The 23,899-nt window shown below is 43.0% G+C and overlaps 1 protein-coding gene across 1 annotated transcript; it reads right to left on the bottom strand.

The window, feature by feature from the left end:
• Positions 1-811: 811 nt before the first annotated feature.
• On the bottom strand, positions 812-22,235 carry LOC146185141 (beta-alanine transporter-like). The gene is made up of 10 exons (XM_084606125.1): positions 21,985-22,235; positions 18,869-19,283; positions 18,084-18,187; positions 14,441-14,595; positions 12,246-12,414; positions 11,439-11,565; positions 9,980-10,077; positions 6,239-6,450; positions 4,575-4,756; positions 812-1,613 (listed from the first exon to the last, which is right to left on the bottom strand). Exons 2-10 carry the CDS (start codon positions 19,271-19,273, stop codon positions 1,356-1,358), a joined length of 1,710 nt encoding a protein of 569 aa, XP_084462251.1. The 5' UTR covers positions 19,274-19,283; positions 21,985-22,235; the 3' UTR covers positions 812-1,355.
• Positions 22,236-23,899: the final 1,664 nt, after the last annotated feature.

Genomic DNA, 23,899 nt, shown 5'->3' with positions numbered 1-23,899 from the left:
TGACCCCCATCCCTCGTGCTTCTGTTATGGTACCAGAGATTTTTCTCGGTCCTAGAACCTGTTGAATAACTGACAACTCTCATATTATTTATGCTGAGTCAAATGTAAATGGCTCGGATTTGCAACACGTGCGTTCAGCTGCAGTGGGAATGTTGCCTGAGCCACAGTGTGCTGTGGCCCGTTTGCTTTCATTTATTATTTAGTCGGAGAAAGAACTGCATATATTTCTGACCCTGGGAGTGTAAGCAGCACTTGGCCGCAACACTCGAGCGCATTTTTCCGCCCATGGCCCGAATAGTGTCATTTACTGCCATCTTGAGTAGGCAGCGTGACCATACATTAAGACAGGGAATACGGGAGGCATGATTTGGTTTCTTTGACCTTGCAAATGTTTTATTTCACGCCATTACTAACCTTCGTTGACGCGTGACACTCCTCAATTGTTTTCTTGCCACGTACCAGCCCAGTGTGGAAACAACGTCGACATGTCACACGTGATTCTTCATTGACTGCGCCTTGACGATGGTTTTGGCGATGTCAGAAAGCATTCATCTCTTACCTTTCTTTCTGTGTAGTTGCTTTCTTCAGAGCTCTGACATATGATAGAATTATCCACTTTTTGTTGAATTGCGGGTGCGAACCTACAAATGAAGCCAATTTAGTTTCTGAAGAGCTTTATATATTAAAAAAAGGTACTTGCTCCGAGGACATAGCATGGGACTAGTAGCCATCCAGGGGGATCGCTTTTGAACAGTGGCGGTACACAGGGCAGTTGCAGCCCCATGGTCACGTTAACACACGAATTGAAGCATTGCAATTTCTAAAAATTTTAATAGTACGGTTGCGAATGTTGGGAGTATTTCGTTCTTTTTGTGCTTGCTGTCCGACTATGAACAGCTCTTTCATGTTTATAATGCTCAAAGCTGCTGGCTACTGGTATTATAGTTTTTTTTTTTTTTTTTTGCTGCAGTGACTTCTCGAGTCAAGCATTGGTCTTTGGTTCTTCGAATCAGCTGCGAACTTTACTGCCAGGAGATAAACTCATGTTTTAGCAGCGCGAGAATTGGGGACAAGAGCCAAATATGTAACACAACACATGCACTGATGCAGCAAAACTGAAGGGCTTTTACGTCTTCGTCTTTTCTCTCCATATCTGACGCTGCATAAATGTGAAGCAGCATCCATTTGCCCAGTTTTTGTTTTTGGTCTTCGGGAAGCCATGCTGATTTTCACTGAGACCACAAGGGTGCAATTATGCAGATAAAAGGGAATTTGAACTTTCTTATTGCTGCCTACACTTTGCGGAATTTCCACCAGTCTAAATGACCACTTAGCCTGTGTGCATGCATGCCCCACTAATGTGGACTGACGCTGTCGATGGTGGCTGCTGACAGGGTGGACATGCTGCGCCCTCGTGAGTCCGTGCCGCGTCGCTCCTTCTTTCGAACCAGGCAGGGGAACCAGGGCTTGGGCAGGTCGCGCATCGCTTCACCTTCTTCGAGCGTCTCTGGCAGTCGCTGGTTGTTTGTTTCCGGCAGCGGGAGCGTGATGAGTGCCGACGCGCACGACAAACCACCCAGGACAAATAGAGGTAGAAAGCGGCCGTAGAACGCCTGCCAAAGTTAAAGAAAAGGGCGCGGAAAAAAGTCAGTCAAAGCTCATAAATAAGAAAGTCGGGGAGAGGGGGTTTGTACGAGGCAGAACTTTAGATGACAGTCGCACGGAAGAAGAACGTGGGCAGCCCAGGCAAAAAAAAAAAAAAAAAAAAAATGTCGAAAAGCGACAAGAATGCCTACCGCCGTGAAGAAGGGTTACTGCCAAGTAACTTTCCTCCTGTCACAACAGGGCCAATGCAGTGCGAAGGCAGGCACTAGTGGCATACGCAACGCAGAAGGTATTGTTTTATAATTTCTTATATTAGGTCATGTTTTCATTCCAAAGTACTATAAAATTTATTATAATATATATACGTGGAAAATCTTGCATTCGCATACTGGGTAACAATACGAATTGATCTAACAAAAATTAATAAAATAGAGTGCCATCTTTAAAAGGAATTCCATAAAGATTTAAACAGCTGTTTTTTCGCGGCTTAAAAATACAGATTTGTGATTTAAGTGGATTTTTTTGCACAGGTTTGAAGTAGTCGACTTGCAAAATTTTAAATACGATTTCTTCTGCGAGCTTTAAGGTCCGTATAGTGCAGCGTACTTTTTCTATGTGACTTTCGAGAAGAAAACGGGCTGGCCTATATACAGGGATCTCTGACAAAAATCATGCCAATATTCAATTTTTTTCGGGTTAAGAATTCTGTAATCATTGCTTTACTGTGATGATTTCTCAGCCGGCAACAATGTGCACACCAAGCAAAGCATCATAAGAGACTGTGCGGGACAGAGCCAAGGTACCAATATCATTACATGCTTTTTGGTCTACCAGTTTTGCCCCTCTTCACGAGTAGTCGAAATTCTGCTACGCTTTCAGATAGCCTTCTCTATGCCAGTGGAGGAGCTCTTCATAGACGGCCTCGTGATTAGAGAACGGGCAAAAGATGTATTTCACGTGCTTCTTTAAAGACGAGGTCTATACATGCGTTAAATGGACGTCCATGAAATACATGAAATGAAGTTAAGTAATGCGGACGAGAGATTGGTATTCTCTTACAAGTAACTCCATAAGAAAAATGTTCGAGCTAGCTTCATTAACACCGGAGATATCGGTAACTAAATATATCTACAAAATAAAGCTGGATTAAAAAACCTCATAGTGTTATTATTACAGAGTAGTAAAATTTATTAGGAGCATAATTATAACAGACAGGATAATTTTATGGTGTCATTGCAGTTCTGATGTGAGGCAGAACAAGGGTATGCAGCCAATTGGTTTCAGTGCGCCAAAAAAATTGCATAACAACGATTGCTATACTTGACACAGCGCTCAGGTAAGGTCGTTAAGTGGGATTTTTTTCTGCGTGTCAATATTCATTAGATTGGCATCGCTAAAGAAAATGTTAACGCTGTGTCTGTTTCTTTCTTCTTGCTTGGGCTCTTCCTTGTGCGCTAAGATAAAATCCGGAAAATGGCATCCGAGGCAATTTTCGAACAAATCATTGTGTAGCGGGCAGGAATATTCGTGCTTTGAATGTGTGCTATTAAACTATTATTTGAGATATATGAGTTGCGTACATCAGTGAAGCACACCTTATACTGACACATTGAAAGTGGCGCAGCTGGTCTCTAATTTCAGGAGGTGCACTTTTTTGCAAAATCAGTAAGAGCGTTTATATGAAAAATATCACATCAGCTTCGTATGTGACACACTCTATATATACTCCTTTTCTATCAGAAATTCGAAGGCTTAAAATGTTCCGGGTGTTTCAGCATCTTTGCATCATTTATGAAAAAAATGTTAGAACTAGCTCTCAGGTGTGACGGACAGAGTTTGCTGCTAAACACCTTTAATTTTATACCAATTGTTAATTATAGCATTTCCGTGATTGGTTCCAATGCGGAGTTCAAAGCTGCGAGCAAGATGCTGCCATATCAGTTTTTATAACAGAGAAAAACTCATTTTATAAAGCCCTGCTGCACATGACGAAATCCATGCTTTTTCCGTACGAAACCGAAACTAAAGGCCAGAGATGCTCATGAAGCTCGCTACAGATGTGACGTCCGGTGATAACATATGCAATGGCTGCAGCCCCAAATTTGAACTGCATGTTCAATTACTTCGTGTCAAGCGCTTTAACCTGCTGCATCGCTGCAAAAAATAACGGATACGCAGTTGGAAATGACTCACCTTTTTCCTGCACTAAACCACAAGGCAAAATAATGTATTACATTACGTGGCGCGTAACTGTTGCAGTTCAAAATGAGCACCGTAGCCATTACTCAAGTCATGAACGGATTTCGCATCTGTACCGAACTTCCAGTGCGTCTCTAGTGCTCAGTATCGGCTTCGCGGGGGAAAAAAAAAAAAAAACACTGGAATCCCTTGCGCTGCAGAGCTTTAAAGAATATTTTTTTCTTCGTTTTAAAAACTGATATGGCATCGTTCTGTGAACGGCATCAAACTTGCCATTAGCACTAACAACCCCGATGCTAGAATTAACAAGGTAATTATGCGCTTGTTTGTTAATTAGCTCTATAATTAGAAGCGTTGTGTAGCATTGTGTACCCCGTGGCTGAGGGTTTGGTGCTGCAGATAATTTTTGTATATTTTATTTGGCTATTTTCAGGTGTTTTATAAGAAGCCAATTGAAATATAAACTGATATATTTCACGCCTAATTTGTGCTGATTTAAGTGAATACTGACTCAATTGTGTTTAATTATTAAGGAGCTTTAGCCGGCTAGTTGGTTACGCATCATGAAGAGAACAGCGCGAATTTGGACACTCGCATAACTGCACATCTGTTTCTTGTTATGTGACGCAGGGGCTGAAAAACATCAACACGATTTCGTGCGCTACTGTTATATTCAGGAGGGAACCTCTGGGGTAGTTAAAGGATAAATTATTGAAAAAGAACAAAAGTAACGAGACACTTTAACAGAGAAGACGCAGGCATTCGCTCACCAGTTGGACGACCTGTGAGCTGAGGAACTTTCCAAGTGATCCGAAGGCCTGTCGGATGGACAGCGCCTGTGACCGTATTTCGGTCGGGTAGATCTCAGCGGCGTACAGGTAGCCGACGTTGTAAGCGGTTGTGAGTGCGAAGCGGCCGAGCATGAGGACAGCGAATATGGCTGCCGATTTGCCTGAAAAGCGCCAGCGAATACAGTGTTGCCGATACAACACGACGGAAAAGAAGAAGAAGGATGGCGACAAAACAAGCAGATCAAATGTTTAATTAATAAATGAACCAGTCTCGACTTAACAAGACGAGTGATACAAAAGTCGACAAGGCTGTTCTCTCGACAGGAACCATTCTGCCTGGTACACGCTCCCCGGCGGCAGTAGCAGAAGCAAAACACTTGGCAATGGGAGCAATAGCACCTATCTCTATAGATATTCAGGTATATTTTATATGCAAAGAAATGTTGAAAATGTGTACGCCTTTTAAACGAGAGCGCGGACGTACTTACTTCTGCAAATTACATGGGTACCGAAGAACTAAATCAGCAGGTTTGAAGAAACACCATATGATAACTATATTCATGCGAAATCTGAAAGTATATCAAAACTATATTTCAACAATGGAGTATTTGGGAAAGAACGCTGGCACGCATTGTTGGGCAATATCTGACGAACTGTACCCCTAAGAAACACAATTCTAATACTAATGCGTTAAGACAGATGTTATGAAGCCTGCTGCCTAACAGTCGTAACTCTAGGTTCTCAATGTCACACATCGTGTTATTCTTCACTACCAGCGCGAAGATAAAACGCATTTTAATTAGGTTCATGGTGTAGTTAGTTTGGCGTTGTGTATCTGGTAGAGTTGTCGAGAATATTCACCCGATCGGCTAGCTAATATAGATGGATAGTTACGCATTAGTTTTGGACGTGTTTTCTTGCAGAAATTAACTCCATGAGTGTAACTTGCCAGCCTGAAAAAAAAAAAAAAAACAGTGTTCACCCCCCCCCCCCTCTTTTAGAAAAACAGAAAAAAACAACAACAATCTCTTATTGAAATTTAACAACATGATGAATATTGTCTCTTCATGTTGAGATAAACATCAATGCCTTTGACTTTAGACTAATGAGGGGCAGAAGTGAAAACAAAGTACTTTGCATTGAATATGGACCTCAAATATGGCCTTAGACTGGGGTATAAAAGAGATCATTTTATGGCGCATCGTAGCTAAGATAGTGGCTCTGTCTTTTGCCGTTTGTATATTCTTCTCAGTATGCGGCAAGACTGATCTTGGAGTGGGTACTATGTTGCGCGTGAATGGCACTGTCACAAGCACCCCTCTTCGTGACGAATAGCCATTGCTCGCAAGCCAGTTGCAAATAACTAAAACATGCTATGCCATTTTCACTAATTTCTCAACGACTGTGCTGCTGAATATATTTCCGCGCCCGTTTTTGACGAAAACCAACTGTCGCTTCTGCACAAATGTCTTCATCTATGCCAGTCCCTCTCGTTCCCAAACGTCGAACACTTACGCCGGCGCTGATTACTCCGTATATTGTCGGATTCCATCTGATTGCATGAAACCCGTCATATAAGTAAATCCATATATATCTGCTAAAAATATCCCGCTTTTGTTATTGGCCATGTTCTCTCAGCTCACCGTAGAACCCGGCCACGCCGAGGTAGCAGAGCGCAGCGAGGCCGTACGCGCACACCATGCTAGGTCGACGTCCCCACTTGTCGGCGAGCGGAAGGGCCAACGCCGTCGCTAGGATGTCCATCGCGTTGGTCGTCGACGTCATCACGAACGGATCGTCGGTCGCCGTAGCCGCATACAGCTGCCCCGCCGAGTACGTCAGACATGACATCAGCCTGTAAAGGCAGTCAAAACAATGAATATACAAGTGCGCTGCCTGCCAACCAGCTGCTTATACCTCAGACGTTTTATTTCCTCGTGACAATGCCAATATTGAAGAACCCATGACGACAGCTTTAACTATTGAACTGCCACTCAACAGACAATCATTACATCTACCAGGAATGACCCTATCCAGTTTCCTTTTTTTATGGAGCTTGCGTTCGTTGTATCTTTATCATGCATATATGATGCGAACAGAGTAATCTAAGGGAATATCGTCGAATGCATATACAAGTGGCTCCAATACAAAAGGAAACATAGCACGAGCATCAAATTAGAAATCGCTCTTTAAGTGTAAGTGGAAACCACAATTTTTTATTTTTTGAAAGTAGCTCTTTCTCGGATGTATATAGCAACGACACGTGGCACTTTATGCAAAAGAAATGCTTTTTTTTTTTCATACGAGCTGGACGCCCTCTTTCCTATCACAGCTATACAAATACTACACAAATAAGGAACTTTGGGCTGATCGATAAATTTAAGTAGCGTGCCAGATTTAGCTTTCTCCTTCCTTGCTAGTATAGAACAGATGCCTATGATTTATGGCTTTACTGGTTTTTTTTCTGCGGTAGGTCTAAGGGTCTGAAGCGCAAAATCTGTCGCGGATCCGGCTTGGTTCAGCATACCTGTCTTTATTTGCAGTGATGCGTGGTAATATACATCTTCTACTGTCGACATGCCAACTGCGCTGTCAGAGTTTTATGTTTCGGAATTTGGCCGATGTATACTACTCTTTGTGTATCTAGAAGGTAACGGTAAGCATATATGTAACGAAATCACGAACTTCTCTGGTTTCTAATATCTAAAGAAAAACTATGACTTGTCATGATAGAACTGTGTTCACTGCAGTGTTCTCGGCGTTCAAGATGGTCGATCCTGCGATGTAAATATTGCATTTGCATGTGTGAGCACCAGTAGTGTGTAGCAAGTGCAAGTGCGAGAAATCGGTTTGGTTTGATTTGGTTTGGTTTTATATTTGACGTCCAAAAGCAGCTATGACGGAATCCGTAGTTGAGGGCTTCGGATATTTCGACACCTTCAGACCACTTCAGGCAACGATCAGCTAACTCGGGTGACTGTAAGCAAGCATACAGAGGCACTAACGGGCTACCCTACTTGGTTTATTTGTTTCATTACGCGTGCCTGGTGGCTAGTTATTAGCCTAAATGTAATACTTTCTCTTCATCATTTATTTATTAACTCTTATAATGAAATACTGTTTATCTTTCTTGGGATTATGGTAGCAGAGGGCAAAACATACAAATATAAGTTCAGTGGTTTTGAATCGTCTACATCAAAAGTACGCCAGTAAAAACAATAGAAACCACCCTAAAAGCGAAAAAAACAAAAACAAAACACAGCTGATAATGGCCGGATTTCGAAGTTTGATCATATTAGTTAGAGACCATTAGACATGCCAACGATAACTGAGGCTGGAGTGCTGAACTTGTTACTATCAACTGATACTAAAAAAGGAAACGGCCTTGATATTATTCCTATTACTTTTCTTCACAGATATGCAGAGGTAAACGCCGAATACTTACATCTAATGTTTGTTAAATCCTTATCTACTTGCTGTCTTCCTAAAGAATGGAAAATTGCGGAGACTGTGCACGAAACAGGCAGCAAAGATGATGTTTCGAATTGCAGACCAATCTCGTTAACATGCACAGTAGGAAAATTATTAGAACACGTTATACTAAAACATATAGCTAATTACTTTGGCCAAGAACGCTCACTGTCACCTGTCCAGCATTGGTTTCGGAGAGGACTGTCCACCATCACCCAATTACTCGAAATAACACGTGATTTGTCCTAAAGCATTGATAATTAAAGCACATTGACTTATTTGCATTAGACTTTTCCAAGGCGTTGGGTAGAGTAACTCATCAAAAACTGAGCGGCAAACTTAGAACAACTTTTGGCAACGGCTCCATTGTCAACTGGATCAAGGACTACGTAACTAACAGATCTTAGTATGTTCAAAATTGTTTCCACTGCATTGGTTCAGCGGAGTATCTCAAGATTGCGTCCCTACACCATTTTTATTCTTGGTCTTGATCAATTATCTACCCACTAACATCAGCGTTAAAATGAAACTTTTTCCGATGACTGCCTTATTGATAATGAAATTAACTCTATGGACGACCGCAATGGCTTGAACAACGCCCTTCAAGATGTGGGAACATGGTGCGAGGATTGGAAAACGAGGCTAAACATTAGAAAAACTACGTTTCTTACTGTGACACGTAAAAAAAACAAAGTTCCGACTTCACGTACAGCATAAATAACATATCAATGACTTGAGCTAATCAACATAAGTACCTAGGTTTAATCCTCTCACATGACCTAAGATGGCAATCACATATCAACAGCATCGTATCTTCTGCTTTAAACGGTTGTTCTTGAGAAGACGACTTCATGAAGCACCATCAGAAACAAAACTATTAGCATATAACACATTTATACGACCAGTTCTCGAATATCGTAACACAGTTTAGTTCCCTCATACACAGCAGCTCATTAACAAAATCGAGAGTACAGAGAAAGGCAGTCAGATTTGTTTTTAATGAATATAGGATTACTCACTCGCCATCTCATTTACTTAAAAAGGCCTCTGTTCCTATTTTACAAAACCGCGCCAAACTAGCACGACTAAAATTACTGTTCCAGATAGAACACAATGCACTAAACATAGATAGCTCGTTTTTTTATATCCTTAGATGAATTCAGACCTTCCTGGCATAAGTACTCAAAAACTTGCAAAGAATATGATTTCCGCAGCGATCGTATTTTATACATTCATTTTTTCTACGTACAGTTACGGAATGGAATGGTATGGATCCACGCATCACTAATAGCACATCATTGCCAAAATTTGTAATTCTTATGGAAGAACAACTACGCAATAAGTAAACCATGTCTAACCAAATATAACAGGCCACTTACATCACTGTAGAAGAAAGATACTGAATTACTAGATCATTTACCATGTATAACTGCATTATTTCCTACCAGATGTGCTGAATATGACATTGTTTATCACCTGCTAACAGTTTTTGTTTCCATATTCATGTATCTGTAACCTTCATTTTACTGCCATTGTTATAGTCTGCTTTCAATTATATGCCCATCCTGTAAAACTCCCCATGGGGAATGACAGTATCTGAAATAAATCATATAATGAAAGCTAGGATGACACTTGCTTGTAACAAAAACATTGATGGAAACATTGTATTGCAGTGTTATGAACAAGGTTATAACGAGAGAAAGGTAACCACAGAAAGAAATGAGATTTTCAGATGCCTTTATCCACTAAGGCTTATTCTTGCGCCATTTCATTCTAACATTTCGCAAAAAAAGCGGGGAGCAAATGGTCGTGTTCAGGTGTAAGAGTTAGTTAACCTTTTTAGATTTAACTCCAGGGTTTAGTAATCGGATTTAAGAACGCAGTTTTTGGCTACAGTTATTTTTTCAACTCACCAAAGGAAAAGTGTTATTAGAAAGCTCCTGCGCAGTGTTGGATACTTGAAGACATCCGTTGTGGATGACCTTTTGGAAGCATCACCTTTGTTTGGTAGCTGCAAAATAATGTAGACAACGTTTTAAGTCAACGCGTTCTCACCGGAAGGACATTAGGTATACCCACATGTATAGAGTTATCCTTTGTCCCCAAGGAAGCAAAGCATTTTTCCAGTTTGGAAAGTCTAGCACCGATTCTAATTCGCAGCTGCGATCGGTGTTTTATTTTTACCATTGGAAAATTTGTTGATGTGGGCCAATTATCTATCCTGTTGGCGAATGTATTCAAAAACAATTATTTTCCATTGCAGAAAACACGACAGAAACCTGAGGACAGGAAGCAGCGAAATAATGCTGCTAAATCATACCTTCTATCTGCAATTTTTCTCATGATTCGCACTTGTTAATGCATTTTAAACTTGACCCCATATTGCACGTGTAACGATTTGTACTGCCGCATTTCATGTTCACTTCCGATGTTTGACCTCATATTTGCGATAAAGAAAAATAATAGAATGAGAAACGTTACGAGACGGTTACCGTCGTCTAACGCGGTATTTACTGACTGTGAAAAATCATTTCTTCACAATTTACACATTCTTTTTCACTGACTACCTCATCTCTGCGGTCTGCCGTTCCAGGCACGCAGCTCCACTAGCGCTGAGCCTCTTCTCTAGCGGCGCTTTTGTAGTGGCAGCCGTTGCTTGTGGTGTTATATATTCATCCGCTTTCTCTATACTTTCTCGTCTTTCCCTCTGTGGGTCTCTCTCTCCTTCAACGATAACTTCCCTTAGGTTACGGAATGTTCCGCTGCCACCATACTATCTTCCATACAGCCACTACAGTTCTACAGTAAAGCATTCTTATGGTCTGACGTACCATTTCTTCCAAGGTAAATCGCCTCCTCCTTCTTTCGTTCAAAGTGGAAGTTTAAGTGAATTTTTAGCTCATGGTTTTGAAAAATAGGCTTAGTTTTACAAAAAGACGGCAAGAGAGGGACAGGGAGGAGTCTATAAACGAGGCGGTAATCACAGTCTAGTTGCCCATTTATCTGTACAGCCTAGAGCCTCCTCCTGATTCAGCTACCACCGGCGGCATGCATGTATTAGTTGCTATTATTAGTTTTCTACCACTAATGCTACGGCTACCATTGCTATCCCTGCGAACAGGGTTGAATAGCTATCTCTGGATGAAAAGATAGACTTTACTTCTGCCGTCTGACTGCAAGTTGCTGTTCTGGCCATGTCTCCCATATCGTAGGTAATCAACCCCCCAATGGTTGCGGTGGAAACAACCCTCCAATTTCGCCCACTGCTATGCCCCTACCCCGACGTGCAAGCCAGGAATAAGCGCTTAATGGGTGGCGCTATAGAGCACGTCATAGAGACTGCAGTAATTCCACTGCCTTAAGCACACTAACCTCGAGAGAGTCGAGTGCAGAGCTTTCCACCTGCTTGCCATTGACCCTGGCGACGCGCAGGAGAATTTTCTTTGCCCTGTCTGTCCTTCCTTTGGACAGAAGCCACCGCGTAGATTCAGGTATAAAACTGCGGAGAATTCGGAATGTTACACAACCAGTCACACTGTTGTCAATCTATAATAGCCATTCTATCGAGCATCAAAACATCATCTGATATTTCATTGTTATTTTAAAACCAACGGCAAATGATTTCTTAAAGGACAAAATGAAAAAAAAAAAAATAGAAGAAAACGTGCTCTTTTACTCGCATACTCTGTAGAGGGCAGGCTCTTTAACCCGCTGATCAAGGCCCAGGTATGTTCCTTGAATTTTATGCATTCATACTGGCGCGATTAACCAGATTACTAGGAGGAATACTCGCATGACTGCTTCGGAAGGAGTATACCGATCGAGCTATAGCATTTAACTTTTTTTCTCTCCCCTCCTTTTTTTTTTTGTGCTCGTTGAGGTGCATGCATTATATACTGTTTCCTATTGTGGCCGATTTCAAAAGAAAAGAAGTTACAGCTTTTACACTTCTCAACCTGCTCCTTGACACTTCTCAGCCTGCTCAGGAATAACGAGAGTTTTTTTTTTTCTGACGGATTAAAATATTTTTGTCCTTTCACCGCGAGGACAAGTCAAGAGTGGCCGCCCTGCCGAATAGCGTGCTCTTAGTGTATCGCGTCGCTCGCGTCGCATGTATATGTTCTATAGGCTTTCAATGCGCACGTGGGAACTGTGAAAAGTAGAAAATACGGCGCTCACATGGAGACCACTGGCCCGACCAAGCAGGGCAGAATCACGACGGCGTTTAGAAGGCGCCAGTGTGCGAGAGCATAGGCCACCCACGGCATGCAGACGCCGAGAACAGGGTAGGCGAACCGGAAGGCGCTCAACACCAGCATGCGCTTCTGAGCCGGTACGTACTCCAGCGCTGTAAAAGAAGCGCATTCGCCGGCTTCAGCGCCAAGCAATGGCTGAACATGGGTCAACAGGGAGGGGTCTTCTAGTGCTGGGTTTATTAGTGCAATATCAATGACATCTCAGTTAATACTTTTCTTTGTGCGAGTAGGTTCACTCTTAAACGTACAGGAGCACCCAAAGTAAAATGGAACGCGCGAGGTGTGGCTGTACTAGGCATAACAGCATGCTGACGCACTCTATCCGTAGGTAAGCAGCAGTAAGACTGCGTGGGCACATTCTGCTGATCCATATTGATGATCTGATGCTCTTGTTGTCGTTGGCCCTAACGTAATCAAGCGCGAGGCGACGAGGCGACAAAGCTTTTATTAGACGCAAGGGTATTGAGGTCCTCTGGCCCCCGGATCCCTGCAAGGCCCTACCGCACTCAAGTTTTCATGTTCAAGTCGTCCACGACGTCGGCAGTCCGGCGAACTACGATCTCTTGCTTCACTGGATCCGCTCAGCACAGTGGGGTCTCCTAGTCCTCCCAAATCCATAGTGGCACCGTTTCTCCGGGGTAGTGGAGACGCCAGGCAGGTTAGTAGGATATGGGCCAGTGTCGCTTTAGGGGTTGGTAGAGGGGATATGTTGAAAGGGCTGATAGTGAGGCAGTGGGGAGGGTCCTCGTTTCCAATCGTCGCCAGAGATGCTGTTTCCTGGCGGTAAGCGAGGGGTTTGGTGGTAGGCATTGGTACCGTTCTGCGTAGCAGTGGGCGGTGACCTCTGCGAAGGCATGTATGCGCTCCTTCGAGAAATCCTCGCCGAGTTTCGCTTGTGCCCGGCTTCTCGACTTCGGGCTAAGGAGTCGGCAATTCGATGGTGCTACTCAGCGGCATGATGCTCTCTATCCCGTTACGAATAGCATCACCTTCAACCTGCGTGACTTCCGTGATTCGAGCTTAATTCAGTTGAGCCGACGATAAGGCGAGCGTCACAGCATCGAGATGGGTCAGTCGAATGTTCCGATGCACTGTTCTCAGCTACGCATCTGCTGATGCAGCCATTAGAGTACGCTCTCATGAGCTTTTGCCTAGTTCGCCAAACTCTCGCTTTTGGACAAAATCTGGTAACTACAGAGTGTTTTAGAACACTCTTGTTGCCATGAAAAGAGGAGTGATAAAAAGCAAATATTGGTTTCCAAAGAAGTCTGAAATATGTTCATGGGCTCTTCCAGCTTTCTACATGGAATTAAGATATGCTTGACAATAACTAGCTTTTTAGAATGTTCACGCATGAGCTCTCTTTTTCCATGATTGTAAAGTTGTGTGTATGATGTGCACAAAGAATGAACACTTTATAATGCGTATAACGTGTGTTCAGTACGTAGTTCTTCTGAAATGCCTAAATGAAACAGCTGATGAGGAAGGTTTGTTGTCACTAACACTCATCCCAGCATAGGTAATAAAATGGCATCGCTTTGACATATGCCATGAATGTTTGCTAAGGGCGAATAATTCAGTCTTGGTTTTGTTGAGATAATTCTGCGGCCATGAGCTGTGGTGTTACTTCGAGTTTCACGGAGTTCCGGCAGTAGCCACACGGTTGACCACAGGCGTCATTCTTTAAGGTATCCACGTATTGAGTCGCACTCGCTCATTAGCATAAATGAATGTAAATAAGGGTAAGCAAACAAGTATAAATTACGATGTAGCCCATTTGCGCGTGATTTTCTTCAATATTACCTACGGAGAACACATGCGATATAGTCATTCAGCCAACTAAGGAAGACCAATAAACGCGTTCTTCCTATTTCCTTTGGAAACAATTGGCTAAAATACATGCATTCAAGCGCCCCAGTAGGACTGTTTTCACGAATAACAACATAAAATAAATGATTTACTTCCATACAGGTTAAACAGGAAAAATTTGCCTGCAGTTTAATAAAGGCGTTAAAATGCGTTCTGCAACCGCTAGACAGGCACGCTGATCTCCTGTGCTTCTTCCGATCTGTTCGGTGATTTGGAGTAACTCTTTACAACCAAGGAAGTGCGACTCACCAAGAACAAACGGTATGATGCTGATTGAGAGGAGCACGCCTCCCTGGATGATGCGTGTGACCAGGAAGAGGTAGAAATCTTGAGTGAAGTATGTTGTGACGGCTCCCACGCCTGCCAGGACGTAGATTGTAATCATCACGGGAACGCGGCCGATTCTGCCGGGAAAATCGATTTGCATGCAAACAGGGCCAAACGACTGACATCAGCGTATGCCACTGTAGTGACAGAATAATCGCTTTCAAATATTCGCTACTGCGCAGTCCGAAAAATTGGACATTGATTATTATTTGACATTTTTCTTTTACTCTTTCCAATATTGTCGTCTCGCTTGTTGATACACTGCGCAACATTTCTTACACGTAACGCCGCATTTACTCGAAGGATATGCGGACTGTATTATGACCATAGCTTGAGTATATACTTTTCCTCAGAGCACATGGACAGAGTGGCGTCTAGACTGAACTGTTCTAGAAAATAATAGGACACACAACATCCTCCTTCAAAATCACAATGCGCATTCCCGAAATATAAATTTCTCGAGTGGTTATTTTCTTGGTTAATTCGATAGTGCTGGAAAATTGGCTGCACGTGAGAACAGACGAACTAGAGTTTGGTCTTGTTTATAAACTTTTCGCAAATTCTTGCCGTAAACGCTCTACCAATAATCTAATCGTAAGTGAATTCACCTAGCAAGACGAATTGAATCTCTCCTAAAGCAGTTTTTCTACAGAAACTGCGATATTATGTTTTATATGTTAAGTTAAAGTGCAGCAAATAAACTTTTTACTCCAAATGCTGTAATAATACCGGGAGCTGAACATTGCGAAACGGTGGCGCCTATAGAAAATGACATCATTACTTATGATTACTGAACTGGCATAAATATAAATGTTTTACAAGCTCAGATAATCAGTATTATATATACAGTATATCTAACATTTTGTTCATAATTTTCATTTCTAAAACAGTAGAAAGCACTTTTGCTTGTTTGTATCACGTGTCTTTTCTGCTTTCAATCATCAGAAATAAATTTAATAATATAACATATTGTGGAAGATGGCCAGGTCGAGACGGCAAGGTTGAGACGGCAAGGCAAGGGATGCCGTGTCTGGCGTTTATTCCGATGGACAAAACCCAAGCGCGTGCCGGAGCCGGCGCCGCGGGACGATGATGATGGTATGTACAAGAGGAAGAAGAAGATCATGGTATGTACAAATGAAAGAAGATCCGTGGAGGGTTCACAATATATAGAAATAAATATAATTTTACGAGATATCGTTGGAAGCTTGTAACACCGAGAAGCCGCCTCCACCGTAGACGACGGTCGGAAAAAAAAAATAGGGGCTGCATTGAAATTAGGGTTTAAGCTCCCCCTCTAAGTGTATTATGGGGCAGCGCAAACGGGGCCTATTTTCAGGCTCTCCATGATCGCGCACGTGCGCTTTCCTTTAAAGTAGGGTGAACGCTTAAGCCGCGCTTTCGCGTCTACAAGGCGAAGCTGAAGCGCCCTCCAGATGCTTTGCAGATATGACATGTTTATTTAATAAAGCAAATATGTTAAAAAATTTCACAGGAATTCAACTTTTAAATGGAGTGTGCATGCGCGTAACACGTCTGCTACTTGAATTCCAGAAAATGAAGGTGTTTAAGTTTCTATAATCATATTCGAGCCTTTGGTCGGAGTGTTTCGTTATGAGAGCTTCAACGTTACCCTCCTGAATATCTCGCGTCTCCAATCACAGCAACGACAAATTACTGAGGCGGCTTCAGCTATGAGTAGTCATGATCTCTAACAGTTAATTTATTGCTTTTGTCATAGCTTTCATTGCTTACGCTAAAATTAATAAAGCGCACAACTAACCTCAACAGCATTAATGACAGATGCCAGTCGGTTTACCAGCTGGTAAAATATGACTCCCAACTAAAATTCAGCTGGAACCGGTTTATTCCAGTTGGCCATCCAACTGGGACCCGCTGAATTCCAGCTGGTATGCATCACGATCCAATTAATGCCAGTTGAGTACCAGCTGGGACCAGCTAAAACCAACTGAAACCAGTTAGAAGCAGCCAAGAGCATTTGGAATTTCTTTTTCCACATATTTTGCGAGTATAAAGCTATGCACTCTGACTGGGTAAATATGAAGGTGGCTTTGGGATTAAGCGTACGATAAGACGAGCAGCTTTTGAAGCATTCGGCATTGCAATACATAATCTCGAGTTTTATTCATGGTAAATCAGGAAGAAGATTATTTTACGATTTTTTGAACCAAAACTGGAAATGCGCCATTTTTTTCCATCTCTCGCGGGCCGCTAAAAACAGAGGGCTTGGCTTATTTCGACCCTTCGAACTCCGAATAAACGGACCCTGCATCACGCCTTGCTAACAGTGATCACACACCTGAACAGCGATGAATGAACAACACAACTCTTGATTGACCAACAGTGCCGTGGCATCATTGCATTCCCATTACGCGGGGCCTCTGAACAAGGAACCACCTGAGCTGAAAAGAAAAAGAATTGCCGAGCTGGGGCTCGAACACCTTTCATTTGCGCCGTCAGCTGGAAGCGCTATTTACTCCTCAACCGCTGGGACTCTGAAGGGGCCCAATAACGCCATCGCGTCGTAAATTTAGGTGGAGCTTAAGCGTATCTAATAGTTTTTCTAAAAGTTTCGTGTCCTTTCAATAGAATTTAATCATGGAGTAAGCTTCGTTCTCCCGCATTATACAGACTGACTTAGGATCTGGTAGATAAACATTGTCTTTTATCCTTTGATCCAATCCAGTGCCAGTAGAATGACAAGTAGATCGCAAACTTTGAAGCCATTCTCTGTGTAGCGTTCAATGCAAAATGCAACTGATTTAGAAATTATAACCTTTTATTGAATGTTTTCTTATCTTTAGAACTTTCTACTCTTTGTGGCATTTCAGGGTAGACAGCACCGCAACGTCACTTAAATGAAATACGACGAAATGATAAAATAATTCACTGACTAGTGAAATATGCTTCCACTGAGATCGAGAATCAATTGTGATTTGACATGGTATGCAGTGTCGGTGTATGCAGTGGTATGTATGTAATGTTTACGTAAGGATAAAGCGTTGGGGAAAACTGAAGGGTATATAGCGAGATTGTAGCGCAGAACAAGAAAGGACAAAAGAAGAAACGAACAACACGAGCGCTAACTTCCAACAAATTTTATTTCACACATGCAGCACATTTACACGCCAAAGACAAGAGATAATTTTGGCTAACAGTATCTTTGCCTAACAAACGAGAGTTCCTTATCACATAAAAAATAGGAGCGCTAACACATGTTTCTACGGAAGCATTTATCTTTTCTGCTTCAATTATTACAAATAAACGCTTCTAGAGAAACATGTGTTAGCACTCCTTCTTATATTTTAATTTTTTTTTTATGTGATAAGGAACTTTCGTTTCTTTGGCAAACATACTGTTGGCACAAATTATCTCTTGACTTTGGCGTATAAATGTGGTGCAGGTGTAAAATAAAATTTGTTGGAAATTAGCGCTCTAGTTGCTCGTTTCTTCTTGTGTACTGTCTTGCTCTGCGCTACAATCTCGCTCTGTTCACGCACCAACAAGCCCGAAAAGGCACGCTTCTGAAAGGAATGTCACTTACTTGTCGCTTAGAGCACCAAACCCAATGACCCCGACCGACATGGCGCCAAAGAAGATCGAGTTTGAGACGTACGCTTTCCACGTCTGGCCGCACACCCAATCCCTCTGAAAAGAATGAAGAAAAACACTACGCATGAGCATCACGTGGCGATACTGGAGATTTACCGAACACGGTTATTAAAGAGATTTAAGATGACATGATGAAAAAACAGCGCTACAGACTAGGACGAAGATCCATCATGTCACCGTACCAACTCACCCAGATGTCTCTTCTATTACAGTAGATTTAAGATCTCTGTGGTAATTGGGAGGGGTTTATTTGTAACTTTGTAACAGCCTTGTTTATGTGGTGCAGTTGACGTGCTGGTACAAAAACTTGCATTTTATTATTGTAGCGTATATTTAGCCTATATTGGACGACAGCAAGTTTTATTTTTGTGAAAGAAAAAAAAAAACGGGAATGAAAGCTTAAACTGCTGTAGTGAGTTCAATCGGCTTCGCACCACATGCAATTTGTAATTATTTCTACTGAGTCTTGTCTGCTTGCCTACTAGGTCTGCTTGCTCACGGATGATAATTGCAGACTTTTCGTAGAGCATCCACTGTGCTAGTTCCTCCGTACAGCTTTCCATTCCCATGATGTTTGAACCACCATCTAGTCGAAGCTCACATTTTAGGATAATTGTAGAGAAATGATTTCGTTGCGCTGCAGTGGTTATTATTGTTATATACCATACACTATATTCGTAAGTACTCAACAAACTTATCAACCGTCCTTGAACCCACCTCGGACACGACGGTCGGGTAGATGACAGAGTGATCGTAGTGCCAGCCAAACTGGCAAGGTACTACTGGCAGCAGCTCTCTGGGTGGCATACTCTCATTTAACAGCCCGCCAGAAGTCCAGAGGTCCTGCAGGGTAGTCGAGTTGAACTCGTACATGGAACACTTGCTCCAGGTGCCGTCACTCTCACGCGGAACTCCGAGCTCGCGTGCTTCTTCTCGCGTCAAGTTGAACAGGTCCTCGAGCTCGGGCTGTCGGCACCAGTGCGGAGGCTCCAGCAATGTAAAGATGTGTGCGAACAGCGGTATCACGCGCATCGGAGCCACGAACACCACCAGGTATAGGATGAGCAGCCACTGGAACACGCCGAAGTCGCCGACCAGCTTGAGCGCTTCTTCGAACAGCATGGTTCAGCTCCTGTGTCAGGTGGGGGTTTCCTGAAGGCTGTCGCATTTAGAACTTTCCGTCTATGACACATGATTTACTTAGTACACAACAGTACGCTGCGTGGTACTTAATATCCCAAAACTAAACATGCACTATGATAGCAGCCAAGTGGAAGGATCCGTCTTTATTATCACAGCTAAGGTTTCCCGACATGCCCAGCTTAAGGGTGATCCCATGACCAAAAAACATTGCCACGGAACCTCTACAGCGGGTCACGAGAGTATGAAACTGAAATTTTAGACTGACCATGGCCGTTTTCCAAACTTGGAATCGGCAGTTAGAGTTCTTCGCAAACCAGCGCGACAATCCGTGGCGGTTGCTTGGTGTCCTTCCATATAAGGAGGGTCGAGCAAATTGTGGCCTCATTCTCTAAGCAGCTGCGGCATCACAACAGCAGTTCCTCTGCTTGCGGGGATCAGTGAGAACTTCGAATGTCTCGAAGGACAGAGATTATAGAATGTAGAACGAGGCAGTTACAGCTTTATGCGCCCTAGAAATTGCGGCAAATGAAGCTTCATTTTTTTATTTAGGCAGTTTCCATGTTTTGAGATCTACTTTGAACGCACACAGTCATTCATTTATTGGGCTCCTTTAACTTAATTAGACAGCCCGCATAGGTCGCGGATTTCTTTCGCGGCTCCCGTATGCTTCTGTATGGGAAATCTCACAATAAACAAGGCGGACGGTGAGCGGGAAAATAATATTCCGGTAACCCCATCTTTTCTCGGGCGAAGAAATGAGTGCCACAGCTGCGCCACTTGGAGAGCATAAGTTTATATTACCGCTTAACCGCACTATGTTGAAGAGCAGCTGTATCGTCAGTTATCACGAAATAGACGCCCCGCTTCGATGGTTCTGCGTGCTAAATCTCGAAAGAGCGTTGGTCGCCAAGCAACTTGTCTACTCTGTTTCCTCAGTGGTTCGCTGAAATACGCAGACACTGCTATCAGTTTGACTGTAAATGTAGATCTTAAGAATGGCCTTAAGTAAATATTAGGATGCTGAAAGGGAAAAGCGGCTAAATATCATTTCACGAGTTTTCTGGTATGGGAAATACAGAGAATATGGCCGAAGAAAGTTTCTCTGCTGTAGATGAACGCTCGGAGCACCATGACGGTGCAGTTTAAAGAAGCACTCAGCCTATATTTTCAAACAGATCTGCCTGAAGTAGACGGACCTGAGATGACACAACGCTAACAAGCATGGCTGAGCATACCTTACTAGCGGGCACATATCAAAATTGAAAATCTTTCTGCTTTGATTGCCTGTGTAATTGCGGGCCTTATCAAGGCGTATGTGTTTGGTGATATGATACTTTGTCATACACTCAGCTGACAAGATGTATTTATTGCATTGCAACTTCATTTCAGTCTAATTCTATCTGTATATTGATGGGCCAGCTGTCCTGCTGTCGCTGTAATCAATAATGCGCACTGTGGATGGCAGAAATCCCAATTAACGAGAAAAAAAGCTTTATTATGGCGGCCTCAAATGTGACTTCGGACAGATTGAAATGTGACTTCTATTCACTCTTTACGAATAAAGTGAGACCACACAGAAACCAGCATTTATATTTAACGTAATACTTTGTTAGAGAAACTTGTGAACTCGCAAGAACGTAGAAAAGCACAGCTTTAGCAGTAAGAGCTCCAGATATAGTGGTTGGCAAGCGTCTATAATTTGTGCTGGGCAGAAGGACTGGGGCGCAGGCTTATCTTAAAAACTGAATTTTGATGCAGATGCGCCTTTAGTTTTGTCATTTACTCCTTGCAAAAAGTATTCATCGTCGATGCCGTTTTAAGTTCACTCTAAACGCCAGTCTTGCACTCCGATTTACTCCGCTTGTTTTGAAATGCCAGGGAGGGATTTCTTCCTCATTTAATTTATTTCTTTACACCATCGATAACTAAGGTTGTTTTGCTCACGCAGCTTTGCCACTATTTATAAAGAAAGCGCCATTACCATAAGATTTTAAATGCCATTCCTACTAGGCTGGCCTCTCTCTCCCCTTATCCCAAGCATTTCTTCGTAGCGCACTACATTAATGAATTGTAGATAGTTATAATCAAATCGAAATAGTTTATGGCATTTCAATAGGTCGAGGTTGTGCGTATCAATAGGTAACCTTAGTAGTGAGAAGGCTATTGTCGATGGAATAATATGTCTACTGTTGCCAAAACACTGATCTTAGAACTACCAGTCTAATAAAGCTTTGAATTATTATGTATATAAAATGTTTATCACCTACCGCATTGCTTCACGTGGTCTTCTTAGGCCTTGATAATTATCACGAAAGATGGGCTGATTCAAACGTGGCTTTTTCCACTCGGAATCCAGCGTTCGAAATACAGTCTCGAGCAGCCTTCCTTTGGACGTAGAGACATATGGGCAAACCGAGCGTTCGCCAATACACACTACGTGGCTGCAGATCTGCGCCGATCTCCCGTCCGTGTCAAGTTGCAGCAGCGTGCGCCCACGTATGTAATCAAATAGCTCACGGGGGCTGCTGTGGAATGCGCCATTTCTCACGCGCTCCTACATGCTTCAGTGACTATTTCAGCTTCAGGAAAGGAGGTAAGGTTGGGATGTATTGTGACGGAAAAAAGTGTGGAAAGGGGTTTAGGTCCCTTTGGAAAGGTGAGAACATGGTATTTAGCATACCACTACTTACTTGGGAGTTTTCTTTCTGAGGCGAGACTTGAACCGGCGTGGTATTTCGAAGCGTTCCCACTTGAAGAGTCCCCACTGCCTACTCGTCAGCTTTTGAATAAGCACTTTTTCTTGACATGGATGTCAGCAATCGTTCAAAGCTTCTGGTAAAATGTAATGTTCATGGAACCATGCGAGATTTTTTTCACCAGAGCAAACGCACCTCCGTTCGTTAAGGATTTGTCCGACAGAAAAGACGGCACTTCATGCAGTGGGTGCTTCATCGACGGCCGGATCTCTCGGCCTATTACTTTACTGCTTACATCAAGATAAGAGACACACTATGATGTGGAGCGTGCCAAGTTTATGGCGATTATCAGTCATGACAACACGCGCATAGACGACCTCCTCTACCGTGGCATGAGAGTTCGTTAGTCAGTGGAGTCACTGAAGCAAATTGCGTCACGGTGGCATTGTGCGGCGACTGAAGCTCAATAACCGCTACTGTAGAGTTGTCAGCGCCGCTATTCACACTATTCTCGACATTTCAGTCTCTTGACAAGCGGCTCTGCTGATCGGTACTTTACTTGAGTATAATGAGAGATCCGCTTCAGACACCAGGTTTGTCCATACACATCTGGAAAAGTTGTGCAAAAATTATTCTTTTGTTAGAGGCTAGATAATTTTTTCAGCGTACTTTTCTTCAGCGTTTTCTCTTAAAATGCGTAACTTCTTTTTTTCGGAAACATTAATGGAAGCGCAAGTTATTAGTATCTATGGCGGAGGAGACTAATTCTACCGAGCTTTAAAGTTAAAAAAAAAAACGCAAATTCCATAACTGCATAAACAGGGGCATTACTGGAAAGCTTACACAAACGGACATTGTGTCTATTGAGAATGAAGTCAAGTGGTACGCGGTATTACAGCGCGCAAACAGGCAGTTAAGAGCAGTGAACTGAAGTAGGAAGCTTTCCGAGCTCCGCAGGGCATCTTCACTCCTCTTCAACTGCGAGGACATCACCCGTTCACTAAGATAGCGAGTGCCTCCACCCAAGTGACAAATAGCGCAACTTTACGGGCGACAGTTTGCCCCCATAAAGCGGGTGATAGCTGGCACGGTAGCACAGTGGCAGAAAGCGGTCATTACCTGGCGCTCTGTCTCTTCGGTGTTCCCGCTTTCCAGAGGCAAGCGATGACACCGGCTGACCGGATTATATAGGCGTTGATACGTACGCACGGTTTGCAATAGGGCGCCCCTCCCATTCTTTCTTCCTTCTCAGGTGTCATCATTATGTCTCTAAAGGAAGCCGGCTCCATCCCGGCCGCTGCAGCCTCCTTTCGAAGCAGGGGAAGCCAAAGCACCGTGTCACGTGCGATGGTAATACACTTTAAGAACACCCGGTTGACCGATTTTCCGGAGCTCTCCACTACGGTGTTTTTAGCGTGAGTCGCTTGGGGCTGTTAAACTCTATAAGCCCACATAACGCTATAGCCATTATTTCATCATTATTTATATTGTCCCGGTATATCTGTCTGTTTTTCTTCCTCTCGCATTGCAGAGCGGTAGCCATATTTTAGTTCTCATATGTCTCGCTCCTTCTTTGCAATCTTATGTTTTTCCCGGTAATGAACGCGTTCATGAATACGCTAGAGAAATCTTTTTCCAAGCGCCGAAAGAATCCTTCCTCAAACCTCGTGTTAACGGCGATGTCAGCATACTAGTATACACTCGGTAACCGCTTACTATCGCGACAGAATGCGTCTTTAGTCACATTACTGCTACGATACAGGTAGGCCAAGACAGACTGGTAAGTATCGCTCATGATAGAGAGCCGTCCGTATACCCTACCACATACCCCACTCACTGCGCCACCTACGAGTCCTCAACGACCGACCTTTAGGATTACCTTTCGGCCTGCCTACGTCCGTGGGTCATC

The sequence above is a fragment of the Amblyomma maculatum genome, chromosome 6 (genome assembly GCF_055883805.1).
Source record: "Amblyomma maculatum isolate TAMU_Amacu chromosome 6, ASM5588380v1, whole genome shotgun sequence".
Lineage (NCBI taxonomy): Eukaryota > Metazoa > Arthropoda > Arachnida > Ixodida > Ixodidae > Amblyomma > Amblyomma maculatum.
The sequence above is the reverse complement of the archived record's forward strand: the minus strand, read 5'-3'. Positions and strand labels throughout refer to the sequence as shown.